Consider the following 21,351-nt stretch of genomic DNA (forward strand, 5'->3'; position numbering starts at 1 on the left):
GACACCTCCAGGGGCCGTCTTAAATCATATTATTTACACCATGTTCCCTTAGTAACTCGTTACTCCTGACTTCGAATTTTTAGAGGCAATTCACAGGCCCTACTTCAACCGACAGCTGGTTGGCATATCATTTTTCTGTCTTAAAATTAAAAGGGAAAATAAAGAGAATATTCTAACACCTTTCAAAGAATGCTTCTGGTGTGTTGTACATTCAAAGGGTTTACTCCAATTCCTACACACACACAGAGACACACACACACCACAAAAAAATAAGTAGGATCTCGAAGCAGAAAATAGTTTTGGTTAGAATTTAGTACTATTTTTTCCCTTCTGGCCCACTGTTTCCTCTGTGTTAAGAGCACAAACAGATCTGCTTCTTGTCAAAACAGTCATTGAGTAAAATGGAAAAGGTTGTGGTTTTTATGTTTGTACTTATACAAACAGGGCCCTAATAATGCTTTAACTTCAAAAGCCCTAGCTGGCTGTGCCACCCTGAGCCAAACACCGCGTGGCAGAGCTGTGTCAGAACTTTTATTTATGCTTAAAAACTTAAACCACTTGAACAACTAAACTGACCTGTCCTAAAGCGGTTTGTGCGACTCCGCAGGGGCCTGAGCCATATTTACACTCTATTCATTTAACCTGGAGTCCGGCGGTGGGAATCCAAACCCTTGTGAAATTGACCACAGAGAGCACTAATTGCCCTGCTTACAAAAATACCACACTGAAACTTCTGAAATCCCTTTGTCATTTGCCTTTATTTACTTTGTCTAATGCAAGCTTCTTTGATTAGCTGAACTTTGCTGTTATCAACACTTCTTGCTTATCAGCTGGCCCTAGGTGAATGACACATTCACCACTAGCCTCTCCCCAGATAAGGCAAATCCCTTGTTTAACTTGTTCAAGAACAAACAAAGTTCCCCCCCAAACTCCTGCAACTTAATAGGCACTTTTGGAGAGTTAATTACAAAAGGAAGAATGTCTACTTGTAAAACCTCTACTAGGTCTAATAGCTTGATGCCAGGGTCCTGAGCATTCTTTTTTCCTTTGTTAAACAACGTTTCATTAAAACTTTCTCTCACAAGAAAAAGTTTGAGGGAGCCCTAGTTCCCCGAGATTCCAAATGAAACTGTTCATACTGTTTTAATTGCTACAGAGAGGAGATGGGTAGGGTCTAAAAGATCTGTTAGTGGGTTGGAAAATTATTTTCTAACAGTTTCTTTGAGCTCTCCAGAAAGAAAATAGGCAGCAGGAAAGAAAGCATTTGAGGAGCAGCTGAAAATGAGGACGCCTTCTGAAAATGATATTCTTTTTACCGTGGTTATGGCTCTAGGAAATACTTAGTCTGAAAATGATATTCTCTTTACCCTGGTTATGGCTCTACGAAATACTAAGTCAGACAGCTAGACTGTTGGCATCAGATGGTTATTGACTTTTCAGCTACAAACCTGTTGATTTCCTGGACCCCTGAAGCAAGTCTTTATTCTTAAGAAAAAGTTTCAGAAGAGGACGATTTAAATCTTGTCCCCTCTCTCTCCTTTTTCTTTCCTCTCTTAAGATAAGCCATCGTGTTATTAGGAAAACTCAATTTCTTCCAGTTAAACTTTGACCTCTTTGAAAACAAAGATTTAAAATGTCATTTTCAGGCTAATGCTCCAATGAATTGTCAAATAAAGTACTAAAAACATTTTGATAGATAGCTGAGCCATTTATCTAAATCACTGTCAGGGCAGCGATGCAACCAGCAGGCTCCCACTACAGCCACCCGAAGGTGGGATTTTCTGGGACTGCTGGTCATTTCTCAAGCCTGCAGCCAGGCTACTGTTGACCAGTGCGTGCCTCGGCACCCTCTCAGAATCAGATAACCAAATAGTCAATATTTTTTTAAAAAACTGAGCTACCCCACTTATGTTTCCTTTCCTTTAACCGACGTCCAGGTTCCCGGCTGAACTGCAAGATATGGAAATAATGGATGGCTCAGCCCAAGGGGTGTTCATTGCCAGTAGTTTTCTAGCAAAACAGCAACTTCTTAGAGCAACAAAGTGACTCGGAAAGGTGGCAGCAGGGTCAATGCTAAGAAATATTGCCTTTCCTCTGCAAGGAAAACATTGGCGGTGGCAGCTTTAACTGGTCATTTATGAACTTCAGGAGCAGCAGCAACCTTAATTAGGCTAAATTCCTTGCAAGGAAGATGTCATATTTTAATTACTTTGGACTGTTGAAACACACAAGGGGGGATATACATGTAACTAGTAGCTAATCCAAAGAACAGCAAAGTTAAATTCCCCTCTGCATATATCTTAGTAAAAACGGTACCAACGTTGTCAAATTGCCTCACTTGAAGAATGTTTCAAAGTCCTGTGGTCACTCTACTTTTTCCCCCCTCCACGCACATTTTCTAAAACTGTTTTCAAGGGACTGTAGGGTCGGTAAGGAGAGAAGCAGGGGTCGGCAGGGGTTGCTTGGGAAGAAAACATCTAACAGGAAATTTTCAGCAGAGGGAATCAATATGCACACCAGCACAGCACACCCTTTCAGCATTAAATCATTAAAGCCTTTGTCTGGCTACCAGTGCAATTTGTTTCCAATGTCTTCATTGCATGCAAGCGAGACAATTCATATTTTTTTCTTGGTAGAAGAAGGGAAAAAATAAACCTACATTGCGCAGTGTGCCGATGCTGCCATTCGGTTTGGGTCAATCCACTGAAGCATGCTTTGAGAGCTTTCTCCTGGAGCATGCAGGAAGACGGGCTCGCAGTGTAGAAATCCAGGATTTGCCCAGGACTCACTGACAGGACATCCATACAGTCAAACATGATCTCCCCTGCACCGAATGTCTGCAAAAGTGCTTATCCTCTAGGTGTGGAGGCAAATGGCATAGAAAAGTCCACCCAACTCCATCAAACTCTGCCCCCTTTTTGGCACGTAGGCTGTTGGTCTTTTTCCCAGCCTCGAATCATGAATTATGACAGACAAGCCAGCTAAAAGCCTGTAATTGATCCAAATGATCATTTACCATTTTCCAGGCTTGCTCGGCCAATCCAGCCGGGGCGGGGGGTTCCCAGAAGGAGCCCAAGTTCTCCTTCTAGGCAGACGCCTGCAAAAAGCCTTCGGAATGCGGTGCGGATCCTACCCGGACGATGCCCAGACCAGCCCTGCCCGGCTCGCGCGCGTCCTCGGCATCCCCGTCCTCAGGCGGCTCGCGCGGGGACTCTGGTCCCCCCTTTGGCAAAGAATAGACCCTCCTGCCTCTGAACAGCTCACTTCCTACTACTTCTGTCACACAGAATGAAAGATTGAATTGCCTAATATATGCGCGTGAACTTTCGGTGAACCCTTCCCGGGCTGCTAACCTTCAAATGACCCAGCGAGTCTGACATCACCAGCTCCCAGGATTCTCACAGAGCCGAGCACTCCCAGCAGCCCCGCCGCGCGGGCGGCCCGCGGCCCGGGCGCGCGCACCTCCCGCCCCGCGTCTCCGCTCCGAGCGCGCGGGGCCCGGAGCGCCCGGAGCCACAGGGAGGAGGAGTGCGCGCGGTCCGGAGCCGCCGGGAGGAGCGCGCGGGGCCGGGACGCCGCTCGCCAGCTCCCGCCCTTTGCGCCCCAGTTCGCGGGGCTTCGCTCGGCCGCGCGCCCCTCTCGCCCGCCCCCGGCCCAGCCTTTGCATTCCTCCGTGCGCCTGTTTGTCTGTTAAATGCCTTGTAACGTGTGTTTTTCCACTCCTGCAAAAAGCACAGCAAGCCCTAAACCGGAGCACGGAGAAGAGCCGCCCCTGGGGAAGCCTGGGGTCCAGAAACTTCCCATTTGATAGTCTTTTTCTGCCTGTCCCTCTTGCAGGCCGAAGGGACTGCGTTGGCTCGGGAGTAGAAAAAAAAAATCCAGCTTTCTGGATTCATTTACTTCTTAAAATTCTCCCAAGTCTACACACAGCCTACGAAGGAGTCGAGAATTAGCGCTAGTTCCTCCTGCCCCAGACACACACACAGACAATCACACAGATATGCAGGACCTCATAATATAATACAGTGGTCAACAGTGTGGATGTGGAAGTCAAACTGAACTAGATTCCAACCCACCGAGCAACTATGGGATCTGGGACAAGTACCTAACCTCCCCAAGCCTCAGTTTCCTCATCTGAAAAATGGGAGCAGGCTACCGGCCACCTCAACGGATTGCTGTGAGGACAAAAAGAAACAGTGCTTGCATGGCACTCAGCACACACCCTAGACCAGTTAGCTGTGACTCATCCTCTTATTTTTAACTGGGGAAACAGAAGCCCAGGGAGGCTGAGAGCTGCTTGAGGTCCCACAGCTCAGAATCATGGCTAGAACCCAGCTCCCTGGAATCCCAGCCCAACGTGGAAATAACTTTTCTGTTGCGGACGAGCGCGGCTGAGCCCTGTCATCACATCCCCACCCCACCCCACCCTCACGTAACTAAACACAGATTTGCGAACTGGTTAAGTGTGAAAGTTCTGTATTTCCAAGGGCCACTTTTCACCCATGCTAGTCCCTGCTCAAACTTGGCTATTTATTAGAAGACAGTAATTTTAAGGAAAAGGGACTAATTTTTTTGTACCTCTCACACTGAAGCTTTTCCGCCATCCCTGAGAAGGACAGATGCAGAGTTTACAAATCAACCCAGGCAGAAAGCTGTGAACGGGAGAGCCAATCCACCCTGCAGCCATTTTGCACCACTTGCTTAAAGGATGCAAGGTACACCAAAGAAAGGAAGCTCCGGGGGAAGGATTAAAACACGTTTAGTCTTCCACTGCCCCTCCACCATTGACTAATAATTCTCCCACAAAGCAGGGAGGGCGAGTGGTCGGGCAGCGGGGGACGGCTTCCTTGCCCCTTGCAGGGAAGGGCGCGCTGCAGTCTCCTTTCTGTGAATGGGCTGGTATGTGCCCTGGCATCCAAGCCTTCTAAAAGCCTGTGGGGCACTCACCCCGTGCTGCTGGGCTAGCAGAGTTGCTAAGTGGCACTCATGTGTAACACGAAAAGTATGCATGGCACACACTTACCAAGTCAAAGACTCTTTCAGGAAGGTGTAGGCAAACAATTTTCAGCCCAGCAAGCTCAGTTCTTGCGATTGCAAAGTCCAGGGCGATAAAGGGGTAAGCTTTTGCTGAAACTATGTGTTTGTTATTCTCGCTCTCTCTTTTATATGGTCATCATTTTGTAACAGAGCTTTATTATAAGAAATCCTTTAACTACAGAGAAAACACACATTTTAAACAAGGAGCGCAGAGGAATTTACAAAACATTTAACACTCTGTCATTAAGATAGTTGTAAGGATACACAAAGCACCACATTGCCAATTGCTGCATGGTCCATGGGACTTACAGCTCCAAATGCTTATTTAAGGTTCATCAGAGTGCCTTGGAAACTGGGCTCATTTTGTACAGGATCATGGAGGTGGGTGAAAAGTTCTTTGAGGAGGGAGCTATATTTAAAGTACAGCAGGAGGAACTAAGAGATGAGAAACATGGCACCGTGGCCAGGTGTGTGTGTACGGGTTACCATGGCACTCACCTGTTCACTCAGCATCTTTCCAAAGGGTAGGGTGCACTGGTCACAAGGAAGTGAACATGCGGATGGGGTCCCCCAAATTCTGTTTACTCTCAGTTCTTAAGGGAGACAACAGCTCCCAAATTTCTTTCCTCAATACTCTGTCACGGCACACAAACAATAACAGAGGTGTGTGTGTGTGTGTGTGTGTGTGTGTGTGTGTGTGTGTGTGTCTTTGTGTGGTAGGGGTTCAGAGATTGGTGTTTTCTTTGCACAAGAAAATTTTACATTTCTATTCACCTAGGAACACAGTTCTCTTAACTGTAGAGAAATAAACTTGAGCCTTGAAATGAAGGATCAGGGCTTAAAATCCTTGTGAGTGGAACATTATGGGTGTTTTACGGTGCGACAGTATTCACTAGTCAGTTCATCATTTCTCATCATGGATCGATTACGTGGATAGCAACTATTAGGGTTATTATTTAATCCAAGTGTTAACTTAGAAAGCAGCCCCCAAATTTAGCCACACGTTTCTTATTTCTTCGTCAGTAAATCTAATTCTTATACTTCTTGAAAACTTGATTCTTCTTCTACCTTCTTCATCTTAAAAAAAGATAAGGGAAAAATACACAAATAAGCCCCAGTTCCTTAATACATATCCGTGTACCATAAAGATTAACGAACAGGTAGAAGGTGAAAAATGGCCTAGTTAATTTGTGGATAATGAAGTTTAAATTATCGACACCTATTTTAAGCATGATTTAATCAATTTGGAAGAACCGTTTCCCAAATATCCTCTTAGTAAGGCATAAAATAACATTCTGATTTGTGTCATTGCCCCTGTTTTCTTTATGCTTGATCAATGATAAAAGGAACTCTAATAAAAGTATTTCCAACCACAAACAAACAAGCAAAAGTTTGAGCCCCAAATTCATTTTGTTTCAGAGTAACTGTGTATTTGTCAGTGTGACACAGCACATTTGAAACCCATAATCATAAAACAAAAATTTATAGCCAGGGTTCAGGGTCTACATCTGTTTCTCTGGTTTCTGTACAGCAATTACCCACTGGACAATCCAGAAAGAACCACCATGAATCATGCTCTGCAGACATGTTTGAACTGGAGAGTTTGGTGAAGAAAGAGCAGGCGTCTCTGTGCACCAGCACTGCAGCCGGCTGTGTTCGAAACTGGTCACGTGCCTCGTGATGTCTAAATAAAAAGATTCTCACAGGCGCTGACATCCACCCCAGGCACAAGCCACGCAAAGTGCTGGCCACATGGAGGTGGGGCGGAGAGCGGTGGACACGGATCGTATTTTAAGAAGACACACCTGTCTCTTACCTGGTTTTGTTTTTATTTACTTTTACTTTTTTTTTTTTTTTTTTTTTTTTACCCTTAGTCTCATATAAACCCCTCTTGCCACACTTCTGCGGAAAAGGCAAATGGCAGCACTGAGGGGAGCGTGGGTTTCAGCAGAGCAGCCCGGGCGGGTGTGTGTAGCCGGCACAGGGCAAGTGCTGAGCTGTTCCAGGGGCTTCTGCACCCCCTGGCTCAGCCGCTTCCTGCGCTGGGAGCAGGGGAAGTCCTAACACTGATCAACAGCAGAAAGCGCCCTGGACCGTCCGTCTGAACACCGGCTCCGGGGCCGGGACTGGTGGTGTCCGTGATTCTCAGGCCCACAGACAGCAAGCTGCATCCCAGACGTGAGCCCGCATCCCCGCAGACACCGGGTCTTCTCAGAGCCCAGGAAACATGTGTTCTTCCTCAGAAACGTCTCTCCACCTCCAGGGCTGGCCGCTGCGTCCTTCCTTCCCTTGGCTCCTTCTTCTGTAGCTTCCTGCTTTTCCCAGTTTCCTGGACGAAGTCTTCCCACCCGTTACTTGCGGACAATGTCCCCAGGACGGGGCCACTGCCCCCCTCCCTTTCCAGACCCGAGTGGCCTCCTGGGCGCTTCCCCGCGTTTGCGTGGGGCTCCTGCCCCCAGGTTCCTGCCGGTCCCACCTGGAGACCAAACTCCTGCCCCCCCCGACCCCCCCCGACCCCCGCAGTGCTAGCAACGGGCTCCAGTGGGTCCTCAGCCCCCCGGCCACCTCTGCTGGCACCGGCTCGTATGCGGGAGCCGGGAGGCCTACCTGTGAGTATTTCCTCTTGTTTATTTTTTCCCTGTTTTAATTTAGATTTTTTAAAAAGTAGTGCATGTTCATAAACACTCAGAGTCCAGGAGATTAAAAAGTGAAAAAGTAATGTGTAAACTCTCCATGTGTTCACTCCTCAAATGCCAAGCCCTGTGCCAGGTGCCGGGCATATATCCCTGTATCCCTGTGCCAAGCATATATCCCTGTATCTTCTGGGGGGATTGTTTTTTGCTTTTATACAAATGTAATCAAATAATGCATACTGTTCTGCGACATTTTTCTATTTAGTAATAAATAGTACATACGGAGCTATCTCATTAAAAAACAACAATAAATAGCTCAATTAAAAAAAAAAAAAACCCACAACCCGTTAAGCAATGGGCGGAAGACCTGAATAGACATATTTTTCCAAAGAAGGCATACAGATGGCAAACGGGCACATGTAAAGGTCCTCAATTATTACAGACATGCAAAGCAAAATCACAGTATCACCTCACACCTCTCAGAATGGCTATCATCAAAAAGACAACAAATAACAAATGTTGGCAAGGATGTGGAGAGAAGGGGACCTCTGTACACTGTTGGTGGGAATGTAAGTTGGTAGAGCCACTATGGAAAACAGTATGGTGTTTCCTCAAAAAACAAAAAGGAGAAATCTGAATGATCCAGCAATTTCACTCCAGGGTGTATACCCAGAAAAAACGAAAACACTGATTTGAAAAGATACATGCACCCCAATGTTCATAGCAGCATTATTTGCAATAGCCAAGAGATGGAAGCAACCCAAGTGTCCATCACCAGATAAACGGATAAAGAAGATGTGGTACATATAAACAATGGAATAGTACTCAGCCATAAAAAAGAATTTAATTCTGCCATTTGCAACAACTTGGGTGGCCCTAGAGAGTATTATGCTTAGTGAAATAAGTCAGACAGAAAGACAAATAGTCTATGTTATCACTTATATGTGCAATCTAAAAAAACAGAACAAATGAATCAATATAACAAAACAGAAAAGCAGAAACAGATTCACAAATATAGAGAACAAACTAGTGTTTACCAGAGGGGAGAGGGAAGGGGCAAGGGGCAAGCAAGGGGTAGGAGATTAAGAGATACAAACTACTATGTATAAAATAGATGAGCAACAAGGGTATATCATACAGCACAGGGAATTATAGCCATTATTTTGTAATAACTTTTAATGGAGTATAATCTATAAAAATGCTGAATCACTACGCTGTACACCTGAAACTAATATAATATTGTAAATCGGCTACACTTCAATTAAGCAACATCAACAACTGAACAGTATTCCTTCACACGAATGCAGTGTAATTCATTTAACAGTGCTCAGCTAGTGGACATTTAGGTTGTTTGCAGTTTTCCAGTGTTTCGAGAAATGCTGTGGGTATGTGTACCAGTGTAGCAGTGTTGCCAGGTCAAAGATGATGTGGAGTTAAAAATTTGATGGCCACACAAAATAGTTATGCTAATATATAGTCCCCTTTTGTTCTAAAATGGAGGTCAATAAGCATTTCTCTGTGTAGGGCCATAGGAACTGTTCCAGGTTTTGCAGGCTATACAGTTCCTGTTGCAACCGCTCAGCTCTGCTGCTGTAATGTAAAGGAGCCGTAGACCACGTGTAAATGGATGGACACGTGTGTACGTAATAAAATTTTATTTACAAAAACCAGCAGTGGACTGGGTTAACCCATGGGCTGTTCCAGCACTGTTCTAAACCAATATATAATGATTTCACCAAATTCTACATTGCCTTGTCTCTATGCTATAAAACCTAGCCATATACATTTGGGTTTTCTTAACACTCTAATTTTCCTTCCCGTTTAAAAGCTTCACCCAATTTCAACTTGTATAACCACACAAAAAAATAATACGGCTCTTTTCTTACATTACTTCATCCAGAGGCACCTTTATTTCTCTCTTGGTTTATCATTTCCCACTTTCCTACTCATTTTCTTCACTTCCTTCTGTAAGGAGTGTGGGATGGCATGTCTCCTTGAAATGAGCACAGATGCCCCCGTACTTCTGTTTTTTTCATTTTTTGCACCACTGAACGCCGAGTGGCATGCGGGATCCTGGTTCCCTGACCAGGGATGGAACCCGTGCCCCCTGCAGTGGAACCGCAGAGTCGTAACCACTGGACCGCCAGGGAAGTCCCCGAACCCTGCTTTAAAGTCAGTCATTTCCATCAACTCCCACTTCCGCTAACATAGGATGGCAGGTATTTGGGAGATGGAAAATGTCACAATGACTCCTGAGAATAAATGCCAATGGCACCACCATGCTACAACCCGTCTGTGTTATTCTGCCTGAATTACTTGCTCTGTCTCATCTCAGTACATCTTCCGATGAGCTCAGGGTAGATGTGCCACCCAGCTGGCAGAGCGCTTAGAAGAATCGTGATACTCTTTTAGGGGTGGAAAGAAGCACTAAGGGTTCTAAGAGTGCTCTGTAATTATTTCATGTTAGTAGTATTAATAAAGGATAATGTCTACAGCTGAGATGTCTTCCTGAAGCCTAGGTCAGCACTTAATTTTTTTAGATCATCTGTACGACCAGAGGCTATTAGGTGGCTCTTAAACTGTGCTGTTTAAATTAGTTAAAATTCCATACAATTAAAAACTTAGCTGCTCGGCCATACTGGCCACATTTCAAGTGCTCGAAAGCCACATGCAGCTAGTGGCTATCGTGCCAACAGGACAGCACAGATATAGAACATTTTGGTCATTGCAGAAAGTTCTATTGGACCAGGGTTCTTAAAAGGTGAGCTGAGTGATCAGAGAGGCGGTGTAGCCTAGTGGGTGGGGCCGTGGAGTCGGGACATGGACTGAGCTTCAACTCCAGCTTCACCTCTTACCAGCTGTGTGACCCTGGTCCTGTGTTACTTAACCCCTACCCGCCTCAATTCCCTCACCTGTAAAATGCAGATATTAATGGTTCCTACCTTAAAGGATTGTGGTAAAGATCGAACGAGGTAATACAAGTAAAAAGCACTTAGAGCATTATCTGGGATATAATACGTACTTTTAAAAATGTTAGTGGAATGTCTGTAAGGAGAAAGTGACGTCAGGAACACAGAGCTCCAACACTACTCAACTACCTCTGGTACCAGGTACAGAGACACTTCTGTCAGGGCAGTAATTTTCAACCAGGAGGCACAGTTCAGGCTGTGAGGTCCAGGCATATGCAATTAGGGCAAGTTCCCCAGGAGATTTTGCTATAGGTGCCTGGTTTGAGTTCCACAGCGCTGAAGCACTATTACATATATTATATTTTTAAAAAGGATGGTGTCTTTTATTTTACAAAGCAGACACTGAGTCAGAATGGCAATGAAATATTTGACAAGTCCCACCCTGACGCTCCTTGTGGAAGGCAGAAAGTAGCTCACATGGCATGCTGATTTCTGCAAAGTAGTATTTAGCCTCAGGAACGTAAGGCCAATTATGGATAATTAAATGGCAAGGATGTTGCACAAAATGGAAGATTGGCATTATTTATCTATCTTCTCTTCCCATCCATTCAACCATGCATCCGTCTATCCATCCTATCCACCTACTCACTCTTCTACTTCACCCGTCCACCCACCTGTCCATTACCCATCTACCAATCCATCTACCCTTCTAGTTATACACCCGCCACGTGGTCCATCTACCCATCTACTTACCCATCTACCCATCATCCACCCAGGATCCAACTACCGGAGGTGATTGAGGGAGTGTGGCTTTTTGGCAGCAATATCTAGAGTAGGGAGAGGGATACAAGTAAAGCTTCTCAGACTGCACATGCGTCTTTCTCTCGAATCCTTGAAAAGGATTTCTCGGTGACGTGTGCTGGGAGAAATAAGGTCAAAGGCACTGGCCACTGCTGATTTCCGTTAAACAGGTCTGGCAAGTCAGGTCATGGGTGGGGAGCCCTCAGACCTGACACTGATCTCTGAGAACATCGCAGGATTTGAAATGCTAATGAAGCCAAGTTCGATTAGCAACACAATAGTTTCTGACTCAAAGGTCCCAAAGGAATTTCCATCTGATTCTACAGGGAAAGGGAATGTAAAACAGAGCAAATGCATCAGAGAAGCCATTGGCAAGGGACTGGAGTTTAAATTCATCCTGGTGTCTGACGGAGAAGAAGGCAAATAAAAAGCTCAATGCGATTGGGTGGGAATCGAGGGTAAGATACAGCCACCTAGAGATCTCTAAGAAATTTCTGCTGGAGAAACAGTAAGTATATATGTACATTACACACACACACAATATGAAAAAACAAATATTTTTGATGAAAAAACCATTTTTTCTCTCCTTTCAAACTATAGGGTATAAAGCACCCGCTCAACCAAGGGCTTTGAAAACTTCTGTGTGAGAGGCTATGTGGTGGCGTCCAAAATTAGTTTTTGACATTTTATCATTGTGTGATTTTTGTTTTGAGTTAGAAATGCTTCAAAAGAAATTAGCTGGGATTTTTCAGAAGGCAAGAGTTCCAAAATTTAACAGATAAGCTTGGGAATGCAAAAAGGGAAAGAATAGACAGAAATAATATGAAATATCTCCCCTCTCTGTTTAAGCAAAATACAATAATAAAACGTAAGATCACTGTGGTGATTCCCAAAGCGTGGCAGTTCCAGGGCTTCACGCTGGAGGCTACGTAATGAATATTTCTAGGATTGGGGTAATCAGGGACTTTGCACACTAAAGTGTCAGATCCTCTGATCGGATGGGACATTCTATTTGGTAAACACCAAGTCACAGGCCTTTAGAGGATTAGGTGTTAAGTTTCTAGGAGTGCAAATGGTAAAGCTCTGAGCCTGGAGTGAGGTTTGGGCTCTGTATGTAGTGGCTGTATGGCTTTGGTAATCTCACACTCCTTTTTTTTAATTTTTTTTTTTTTTTTTTGGCGGTACGCGGGCCTCTCACTGTTGTGGCCTATCCCGTTGCAGAGCACAGGCTTCGGACGCGCAGGCTCAGCGGCTATGGCTCACGGGCCCAGCCGCTCTGCGGCATATGGGATCCTCCCGGACCGGGGCACGAACCCGTGTCTCCTGCATCGGCAGGCGGACTCTCAACCACTGCACCACCAGGGAAGCTCTTTTAAAATTTTTTAATTAGAAAAAATTTTAATTCAAGTATAGTTGCTTTACAATGTTGTATTTGTGTGTGTGTGTGTGTGTGTTTATTTATTTCGTTGTGCTAAATAATAGCTGCAGTCTTAGTTGCAGCATGCGGGATCTTCGCTGCAGCGCGTGGAATCTTTAGTTGCGGCATGCAGGCTCTTAGTTGTGACATGCGGGATCTAGTTCCCTGATCAGGGAACGAACCTGAGGCCCCTGCATTGGGAGCTCGGAGTCTTAACCACTGGACCACCAGCGAAGTACCTACAATGTTGTGTTAATTTCTGCTGTACAGCAAAATTATTCAGTTATACATATACATACATTCTTTCTTTAAATATTCTTTTCCATATGGTTTATTACAGGATATTGAATATAGTTCCCTGTGCTATACAGTAGGACCTTGTTATTTATCCATTCTATATATAACAGTTTGCATCTGCTAATCCCAACCTCCCACTCCATCCCCACCCCCAACCCCCTCCCCCTTGGCCACCACAAGTCTATTCTCTATGTCCGTCACACTCCTTCCGAGCCGTACTTCACATAAACGAAGACAATATCTACTTCCAATCATAGTGTTTACTTCAAGGGAAGATAATGTTGAAGAATGAAATGAAATAATGTATGAGAAAGATTTTTCTAAATCTCTAAAGTATTATGTAATGTTAGGCATTACTATTTCTATATTAGGTAAAAATAGACAGAAAAAATTTTCACCTCCTTGTATAAATTCTGTGGCGAACTGCTAACTCCAGCCTCCCTCTTAATTCACAGTTCCCTTTAAAAATCCACATTAATAGATTTTTGGCTGAGCACATGGCTCCCCAGATAGAGAGGGTGTTTCCCAGACTCCTGTGCAGCCAGGTGTGGCTATGTGATCATGTTCTCATCAGCGAAACGTGCTGTGTGTAAGTTCCATGTCACTTCCTGAAAAAGTACTCTCCCACCTTCCACTGTCTATCTTCTCCCTTTCCTGCCAGCTAAAATGCTGTGGGACCCAGCCCAGACCGCAGGGAAGAGGGCAGCCGCCCAGGGATGGCAAAGCCTTGCGATGGAGGGACCCTGAATCCCTGGATGTCCACATGGAGCACAGCTACCCAGCCAGCCTGGACCACTTATCTCTAGACAATCACACAAGGGAGATTAACTTCTATCTTATTTATGCCATCATAGTTCGGGTCTCTTTTGAAATCAAGTTTAGTCTATATTCTAATTACTCAAATCTCCTTTGACATGTTTAAAACTATAAATTAGAAAAATGATTATCTTGGTATCCATCTTGCGAGGTCTCCCTTACGTTAAAGATCTGCTTTTCTTTCCTAGTTGGACCAGGGTCTGTTCTCCTTTCTTGCTAAGGACAGGCCAGTGGCAGGGGACACAGCAGACGTCCACTCCCAACCATGTTGCAGCTTCAGGCTTTCACTTGTTTTTCTGTGTGGCAAAGACACGATATGACAAAGCTCTGCAGACACCCTTACTTCTAACTTTGAAAACCACCGGCCACTTCCTAGGAAAGTCTTCCATTCAGGCTTAGGTGGGCTCTAGCCATGACGGGCTGCACCCACATCCCTCAAAGCCCTATACCTTTCATGTAGGTAAAGTAATTGATGGCAAATCTGGAGGGGTGAGGTCAGGCTAGTGTAACAAAACTGAATTAGGAGACCAGAGAGCTAACTTTCCACTAACAGCTTGTGAGAACTTGTCTGGTCTAATAGGTAACACAAGGAGGCCGTGTGACTCACAGTGGCAAATACACGGCTGAGGTGCCCCATGTGAGCCCACGACAGAATGACTAATGAGTCTCCCTGAGAGATACAGTTAAGACTGCCCAACACCATACTAGCCCAGATGCTGGCAGACTTCAAGGGCCAAATCCAGCCCACCAGTAAAATACAGTTGTACTGGAGCACAGCACACTCACATTTGTTTACATATTACTGTGGCTGCTTTCAGCCAATGACGGAGCTGAGTGACTGCAACAGAAACAGTATGTCCCACAAAGCTGAAAGTATTTATGATCTGGACCTTGATAGAAAAGACTTACTGACTTCTGCGGTAGGCATTCACCACCAATTCATTTGAATTGACTTTGAAGATGAAATCTACCAGCAATCCTGGAACTGGGTAATATCGAGGGTTTCTTCAAGATCTAAAATTCTCAATTCAAATACCCCCAGGACCCTCTGCAGCTATTTTCTAAGCGTGCCAAATACACCACTTCAGCATCTTTGAGTTTATTTTTGCTCTGCCTGGATACTCTTTGCTTGGATATCAACAAGACTTATTCCATCCCTTTCTTCAGGTGTTTATGAATATATTGCCTTAATTGAGGCACTAATGATCCTATTTAAAATAGGGCTCTAGGTCATGTCCATCACTGTCTGTTCCGTGACCCTACATTTTAAAATTTACAGACGTTATTACTACCTGGTGTACATTTATTCTTTAGTGTACGTCTACTATAATAGAAAGTAATCTCCTTGAGGGGAGCCACTCTATCCAGTTCACTGTAATGACCCCAGTAATAAGAACGGTACATGACACATAGTAATGCTTCAATAAATATTTGTTGAATGAATGAAAAAAAAGCACTTCTTGGAAGATACTGCCGTGTACAAGTTGGTAGAAATTTAAAAGAGGCAGAAACTATGACCAACGGTCTCAAGGCAATCTGAATGGCCTCACTGTAAGTAAAATAAAATTAGGATTAATTATTAAAAGAATCAAAACTACAACGAGATATCACTTCACACCAGTCAGAATGGCCATCATCAAAAAACCTACAAACAATCAATGCTGGAGAGGGTGTGGAGAAAAGGGAACCCTCCTACACTGATGGTGGGAATGTAAATTGATACAGGGTACAATATGATATGGAGAACAGTATGGAGGTTCCTTAAAAAACTAAAAATAGAACTACCATATGAACCAGCAATCCCACTCCTGGGCATATATCTGGAGAAAAATATGGTTTGAAAGGATACATGCACCCCAGTGTTCATTGCAGCACTGTTTACAATAGCCAAGACATGGAAGAATACACTTTCTTCTCAAGTGCTCACATGACGCAGCTCCACAGCTGGGCCGCTGAGCTCACTGTACACACGGCCACCTCCATGGGCACTGCCATCTTGCCTTCTCCACCGCCCCGGACTCTTGCCTTCTCTACCACCCCAGGATAGGTCATATCTTGGGTTACTAATCAAGCCTTGGTAAATTTAAGAAAATTGAAATTGTACCAAGTATCTTTTCAGACCACAACGCTAAACAATATGCTACTAAGTAACCAAGAGATCACTGAAGAAATCAAAGAGGAAATAAAAAAATACGTAGAAACAAATGACGATGAAAACACGATGACCCAAAACCTATGGGAGGCAGCAAAAGCAGTTCTAAGAGGGAAGTTTATAGCAATACAAGCCTACCTCAAGAAACATCTCAAATAAACAACCTAAGCTTACATTTAAAGGGAAAGTGGAACAAAAAAACCCCAAAGTTAGCAGAAGGAATGAAACCATAAAGATGAGATCAGAAATAAATGAAACAGAAATGAAGGAAACATTTGCAAAGATCAATAAAACTAAAAGCTGGTTCTTTGAGAAGGTAAACAAAATTGATAAACCATTAGCCAGACTCATCAAGACAAAAAGGGAGAAGACTCAGATTCAACAGAATCGTAAATGAAAAAGGAGAAGTAACAACTGACACTGTAGAAATACAAAGGATCATGAGTGATTAGTACAAGCAACTCTATGCCAATAAAATGGACAACCTGGAAGAAAGGGACAAATGCTTAGAAAAGCACAACCTTCAAAGACTGAATCAGGAAGAAATAGAAAATATAAACAGACCAATCACAAGCACTGAAATTGAAACTGTGATTTAAAATCTTCCAACAAACAAAAGCCCAGGACCACATGCTTCACAGGTGAATTCTATCAAACATTTAGAAAAGAGCTAACACCTATCCTTCTCAAACTCTTCCAAAATATAGCAGAGGGAGGAACACTCCCAAACTCATTCTACAAGGCCACCATCACCCTGATACCAAAACCAGACAAAGATGTCACAAAAAAAGAAAACTACAGACCAATATCACTGATGAACATAGATGCAAGCATCCTCAACAAAGTACAAGCAAACAGAATCCAACAGCACATTAAAAGGATCATACACCATGATCAAGTGGAGTTTATCCCAGGAATGCAAGGATTCTTCAATAAATGAAAATCAATCAATGTGATACACCATATTAACAAACTGAACGATAAAAAGCATATGATAATACCAATAGATGCAGAAAAAACTGTCAACAAAATTCAACACCCATTTATAATAAAAACTCTCCAGAAAGTAGGCATAGAGGGAACGTACCTCAACATAATAAAGGGCATATGTGACAAGCCCACAGCCAACATTGTTTTCAATGGTGAAAACTGAAACCATTTCCTCTAAGATCAGGAACAAGCAAGGGTGCCCACTCTCACCACTAGTAGTCAACACAGTTTCGGAAGTTTTAGCGACAGCAATCAGAGAAGAAAAAGAAATAAAAGGAATCCAAATCAGAAAAGAATAAGTAAAACTGTCACTGTTTGCAGATGACATGATATCATACTTAGAGAATCCTAAAGATGCTACCAGAAAACTACTAGAGCTAATAAATGAATTTGATAGAGTAGCAGGATACAAAATTAATGCACAGAAATCTCTTTCATTCCTATACACTAATGATGAAAAATCTGAAAGAGAAATTAAGGAAACAGTGCCATTTACCATTGCAACAAAAAGAATAAAATACCTAGAAATAAACCTACCTAAGGAAACAAAAGACCTGTATGTAGAAAACTATAAGACACTGATGAAAGAAATTAAAGGTGATACAAACAGAGGGAGAGATATACCATGTTCTTGGATTGGAAGAATCAACATTGGGAAAATGACAATACTACCCATTTGTATGGAAACACAAAAGACCCCAAATAGCCAAAGCAATGTTGAGAAAGAAAAACAGAGCTGGAGGAATCAGGCTCCCGGACTTCAGACTATACTACAAAGTTACAGTAATCAACACAGTATGGTACTGGCACAAAAACAGAAATATAGATCAATGGAACAGGGTAGAAAGCCCAGAGATAAACCCACACACATATGGTCACCTTATTTTTGATAAAGGAGGCAAGAATATACAGTGGAGAAAAGACAGCCTCTTCAATAAGTGGTGCTGGGAAAACTGGACAGCTACATGGAAAAGAATGAAATTAGAACACTCCCTAACACCATACACAAAAATAAACTCAAAATGGATTAAAGACCTAAATGTAAGGCCAGACACTATAAAACACTTAGAGGAAAACATAGGCTGAACACTCGATGACATAAATCACAGCAAGATACTTTTTGACCCACCTCCTAGTTAAATGGAAATAAAAACAAAAATAAAAGCTTTTGCACAGCAAAGGAAACCATAAACAAGACGAAAAGACAACCCTCAGAATGGGAGAAAATGTTTGCAAATGAAGCAACTGACAAAGGATTAATCTCCAAAATATACAAGCAGCTCATGCAGCTCAATACCAAAAAAGCAAAAAACCCAATCCAAAAATGGGCAAAAGACCTAAACAGACATTTCTCCAAAGAAGATATACAGATTGCCAACAAACACACGAAAGAATGCTCAACATCACTAATCATTAGAGAAATGCAAATCAAAACTACAATGAGGTATCACCTCACACCAGTCAGAATGACCATCATCAAAAAATCTGTAAACAATAAATGCTGGAGAGGGTGTGGAGAAAAGGGAACCCTCCTGCACTGTTGGTGGGAATGTAAATTGATACAGCCACTATGGAGAACAGTATGGAGGTTCCTTAAAAAACTAAAAATAGAACTACCATATGATCCAGCAATCCCACTACTGGGTATATACCCTGAGAAAACTATAATTCAAAAAGAGTCATGTACTAAAATGTTCATTGCCTCTCTATTTACAATAGCCAGGACATGGAAGCAACCTGAGTGCCCATCGACAGATGAATGGATAAAGAAGATGTGGCACATATATACTATGGAATATTACTCAGCCATACAAAGAAACGAAATTGAGTTATTTGTAGTGATATGGATGGACCTAGAGACTGTCATACAGAGTGAAGTAAGTCAGAAAGAGAAAAACAAATACCGTATGCTAACACATGTATATGGAATTAAAAAAAAAAAAGGTTCTGAAGAACCTAGGGTCAGGACAGGAATAAAGACGCAGACGTAGAGAATGGACTTGAGGACGCGGGGTGGGGGAAGGGTAAGCTGGGACAAAGTGAGAGAGTGGCACTGACATATATACACTACCAAATGTAAAACAGATAGCTAGTGGGAAGCAGCTGCATAGCACAGGGAGATCAGTTCGGTGCTTTGTGACCACCTAGAGGGGTGGGATAGGGCGGGTGGGAGGGAGCCGCAAGAGTGAGGGTATATGGGGATATATGTATACGTATAGCTGATTCACGTTGTTATACAGCAGAAACTAATGCACCATTGTAAAGCAATTATACTCCAATAAAGATGTTAAAAATAAAATAGATAACCAACAAGGAACTACCGTATAGTACAGGGAACTCTGCTCAGTATTCTGTAATAACCTAAATGGGAAAAGAATTTGAAAAAGAATAGATACATGTGTATGTACAACTTAATCACTTTGCTGTACACATGAAACTAACACAACATTGTTATTCAACTGTGCTCCAATGTAAAATAAAAATAATAATAAAATAAAAACATCATTTTATTGTTTGTTTGTTTTTGTGGTACGTGGGCCTCTCACTGTTGTGGCCTCTCCCGGAGCGTGGTCGCGGAGCACACGCTCCTGACGCGCAGGCTCAGCGGCCATGGCTCACGGGCCCAGCCGCTCCGCAGCATGTGGGATCCCCCCGGACCAGGGCACGAACCCGCGTCCCCTGCATCGGCAGGCAGACCCCCAACGACGGCGCCACCAGGGAAGCCCTAAAAACGTCATTTTAAAAGTGAAATCTATGGCATTAGCCTTGTGCTTTTAATTTACTGATAAAACGTTGAACCTATATGCAGACCAGGAGAAAGGACAGTCGCTCCGAAATACAGCACTCGAACAATTAGATATCCACTGAAAAAAGCAAACGAACAAAAACCAATGATCCATAGTTCTCAACATACATAAAACTTAACTCAACATGGGCCGTGGGCCTAAATGTAAAACATAATGCCATAAACTTTTAGACGAATAAAATAGGATATCTTGCGACCTTGGGTTGTGCATGGGTTTTTTTTAGATGTGACACCAAAGTATGACACATAAAAATATGAACTTATAATTTAGATTTCATCACAATTAAAAACTTCTTTCCTTTGAAAGACTCTGCTAAAAGAAAATGAATATGTATCCAAAATACATAAAGAAATTTCAAAATTCAATAATAACAAAGCAAGCACCCCATCCTCACCCCTAGTGGGTAAATTATTTGAACAGAAATGTCACCAAAGGCAAAATATCTTGGCAAACAAACACATGAAAAGATGCACAACATCACTAGTTATTAGGAAAGTGCAAATTAAAACCACAATGAGCTAGCATGACACACCTACAAAAACCTCTAAAATTAAAAAAAAAACAAACACCAAACCTGCCAAACCAAACGTTGCTGTGGCCGTGGAGAAACTGGAACTCTCATACGCTACTGCTAGAAGTGCAAGACCATACAACCACTTTGAAAAGAGTTTGGAAATTTCTTGAAAACTTAAACATGTACCTTTCAAATCATCTAGCCACTCTACTCCTAGGTATTTACTCATTTAATTTAAGATACGTTAAAGCGTATTTTTACTCAATAACATGAATGTTCATAGCAGCTTTATTTGTAATAGCCCAAAATTGAAAATAATCCAACTCTTCACCAACAGGTGAATTGATGAACTCTGGTGTATCCATACAGTGGAAAGCTCCCGGCAATGAAAAGGAATGAACTGGGCTTCCCTGGTGGCGCAGTGGTTGCGAGTCCGCCTGCCGATGCAGGGGACGCGGGTTCGTGCCCCGGTCCGGGAGGATCCCACATGCTGCAGAGCGGCTGGGCCCGTGAGCCATGGTCGCTGAGCCTGTGCGTCCGGAGTCTGTGCTCCGCAACGGGAGAGGCCACAACAGTGAGGGGTCCGCGTACCGCAAAAAAAAAAAAAGGAATGAACTACCGATACATGACATGACAAAAATGAACATCATAATAAGTATGCTGAGTGAAAGAAGACAGACACAAACTGATATTTAATGTATGGTTCCATTTATGTAAGGATATTCTAGGAAACGCAAACTGATATACGGTAGAGGAAGCAGATCCCTGGTTGCCCGAAGACAAGGTCTGGAGGAATAGGGAGGGGCAAGAGGACAAGAGTAGAAAAGCACATGGAGAAATACTTCTGGGGGTGCTGGTAGGCATGTTCACTATTATTACTATTATTATTATTGAGATATAATTGACATACAACTTTATATCAGTTTCAGGGATACACATAATGATGCTTCAATATTTGCATATATTGCAAAATGATCA

The 21,351-nt window shown here is 43.1% G+C and overlaps 1 protein-coding gene across 3 annotated transcripts in view; it reads right to left on the reverse strand.

The window, feature by feature from the left end:
- The window catches only part of RARB (retinoic acid receptor beta), a 446,540-nt gene that overhangs the window by 188,843 nt on the left and 236,346 nt on the right, over nucleotides 1-21,351 (reverse strand). For 2 of the 3 annotated variants that reach the window (XM_065877064.1, XM_065877063.1), the window contains exon 1: nucleotides 2,660-3,283. The exons of the other annotated variant lie outside the window; for it this stretch is intronic. In XM_065877064.1, the coding sequence (XP_065733136.1) occupies nucleotides 2,660-2,816 (157 nt within the window). In that variant the 5' untranslated portion in view covers nucleotides 2,817-3,283. Of the gene's footprint in view, nucleotides 1-2,659; nucleotides 3,284-21,351 lie in introns of those variants that run through there. 3 annotated transcript variants of the gene reach the window in all.

Source organism: Phocoena phocoena, chromosome 4 (genome assembly GCF_963924675.1).
Source record: "Phocoena phocoena chromosome 4, mPhoPho1.1, whole genome shotgun sequence".
Lineage (NCBI taxonomy): Eukaryota > Metazoa > Chordata > Mammalia > Artiodactyla > Phocoenidae > Phocoena > Phocoena phocoena.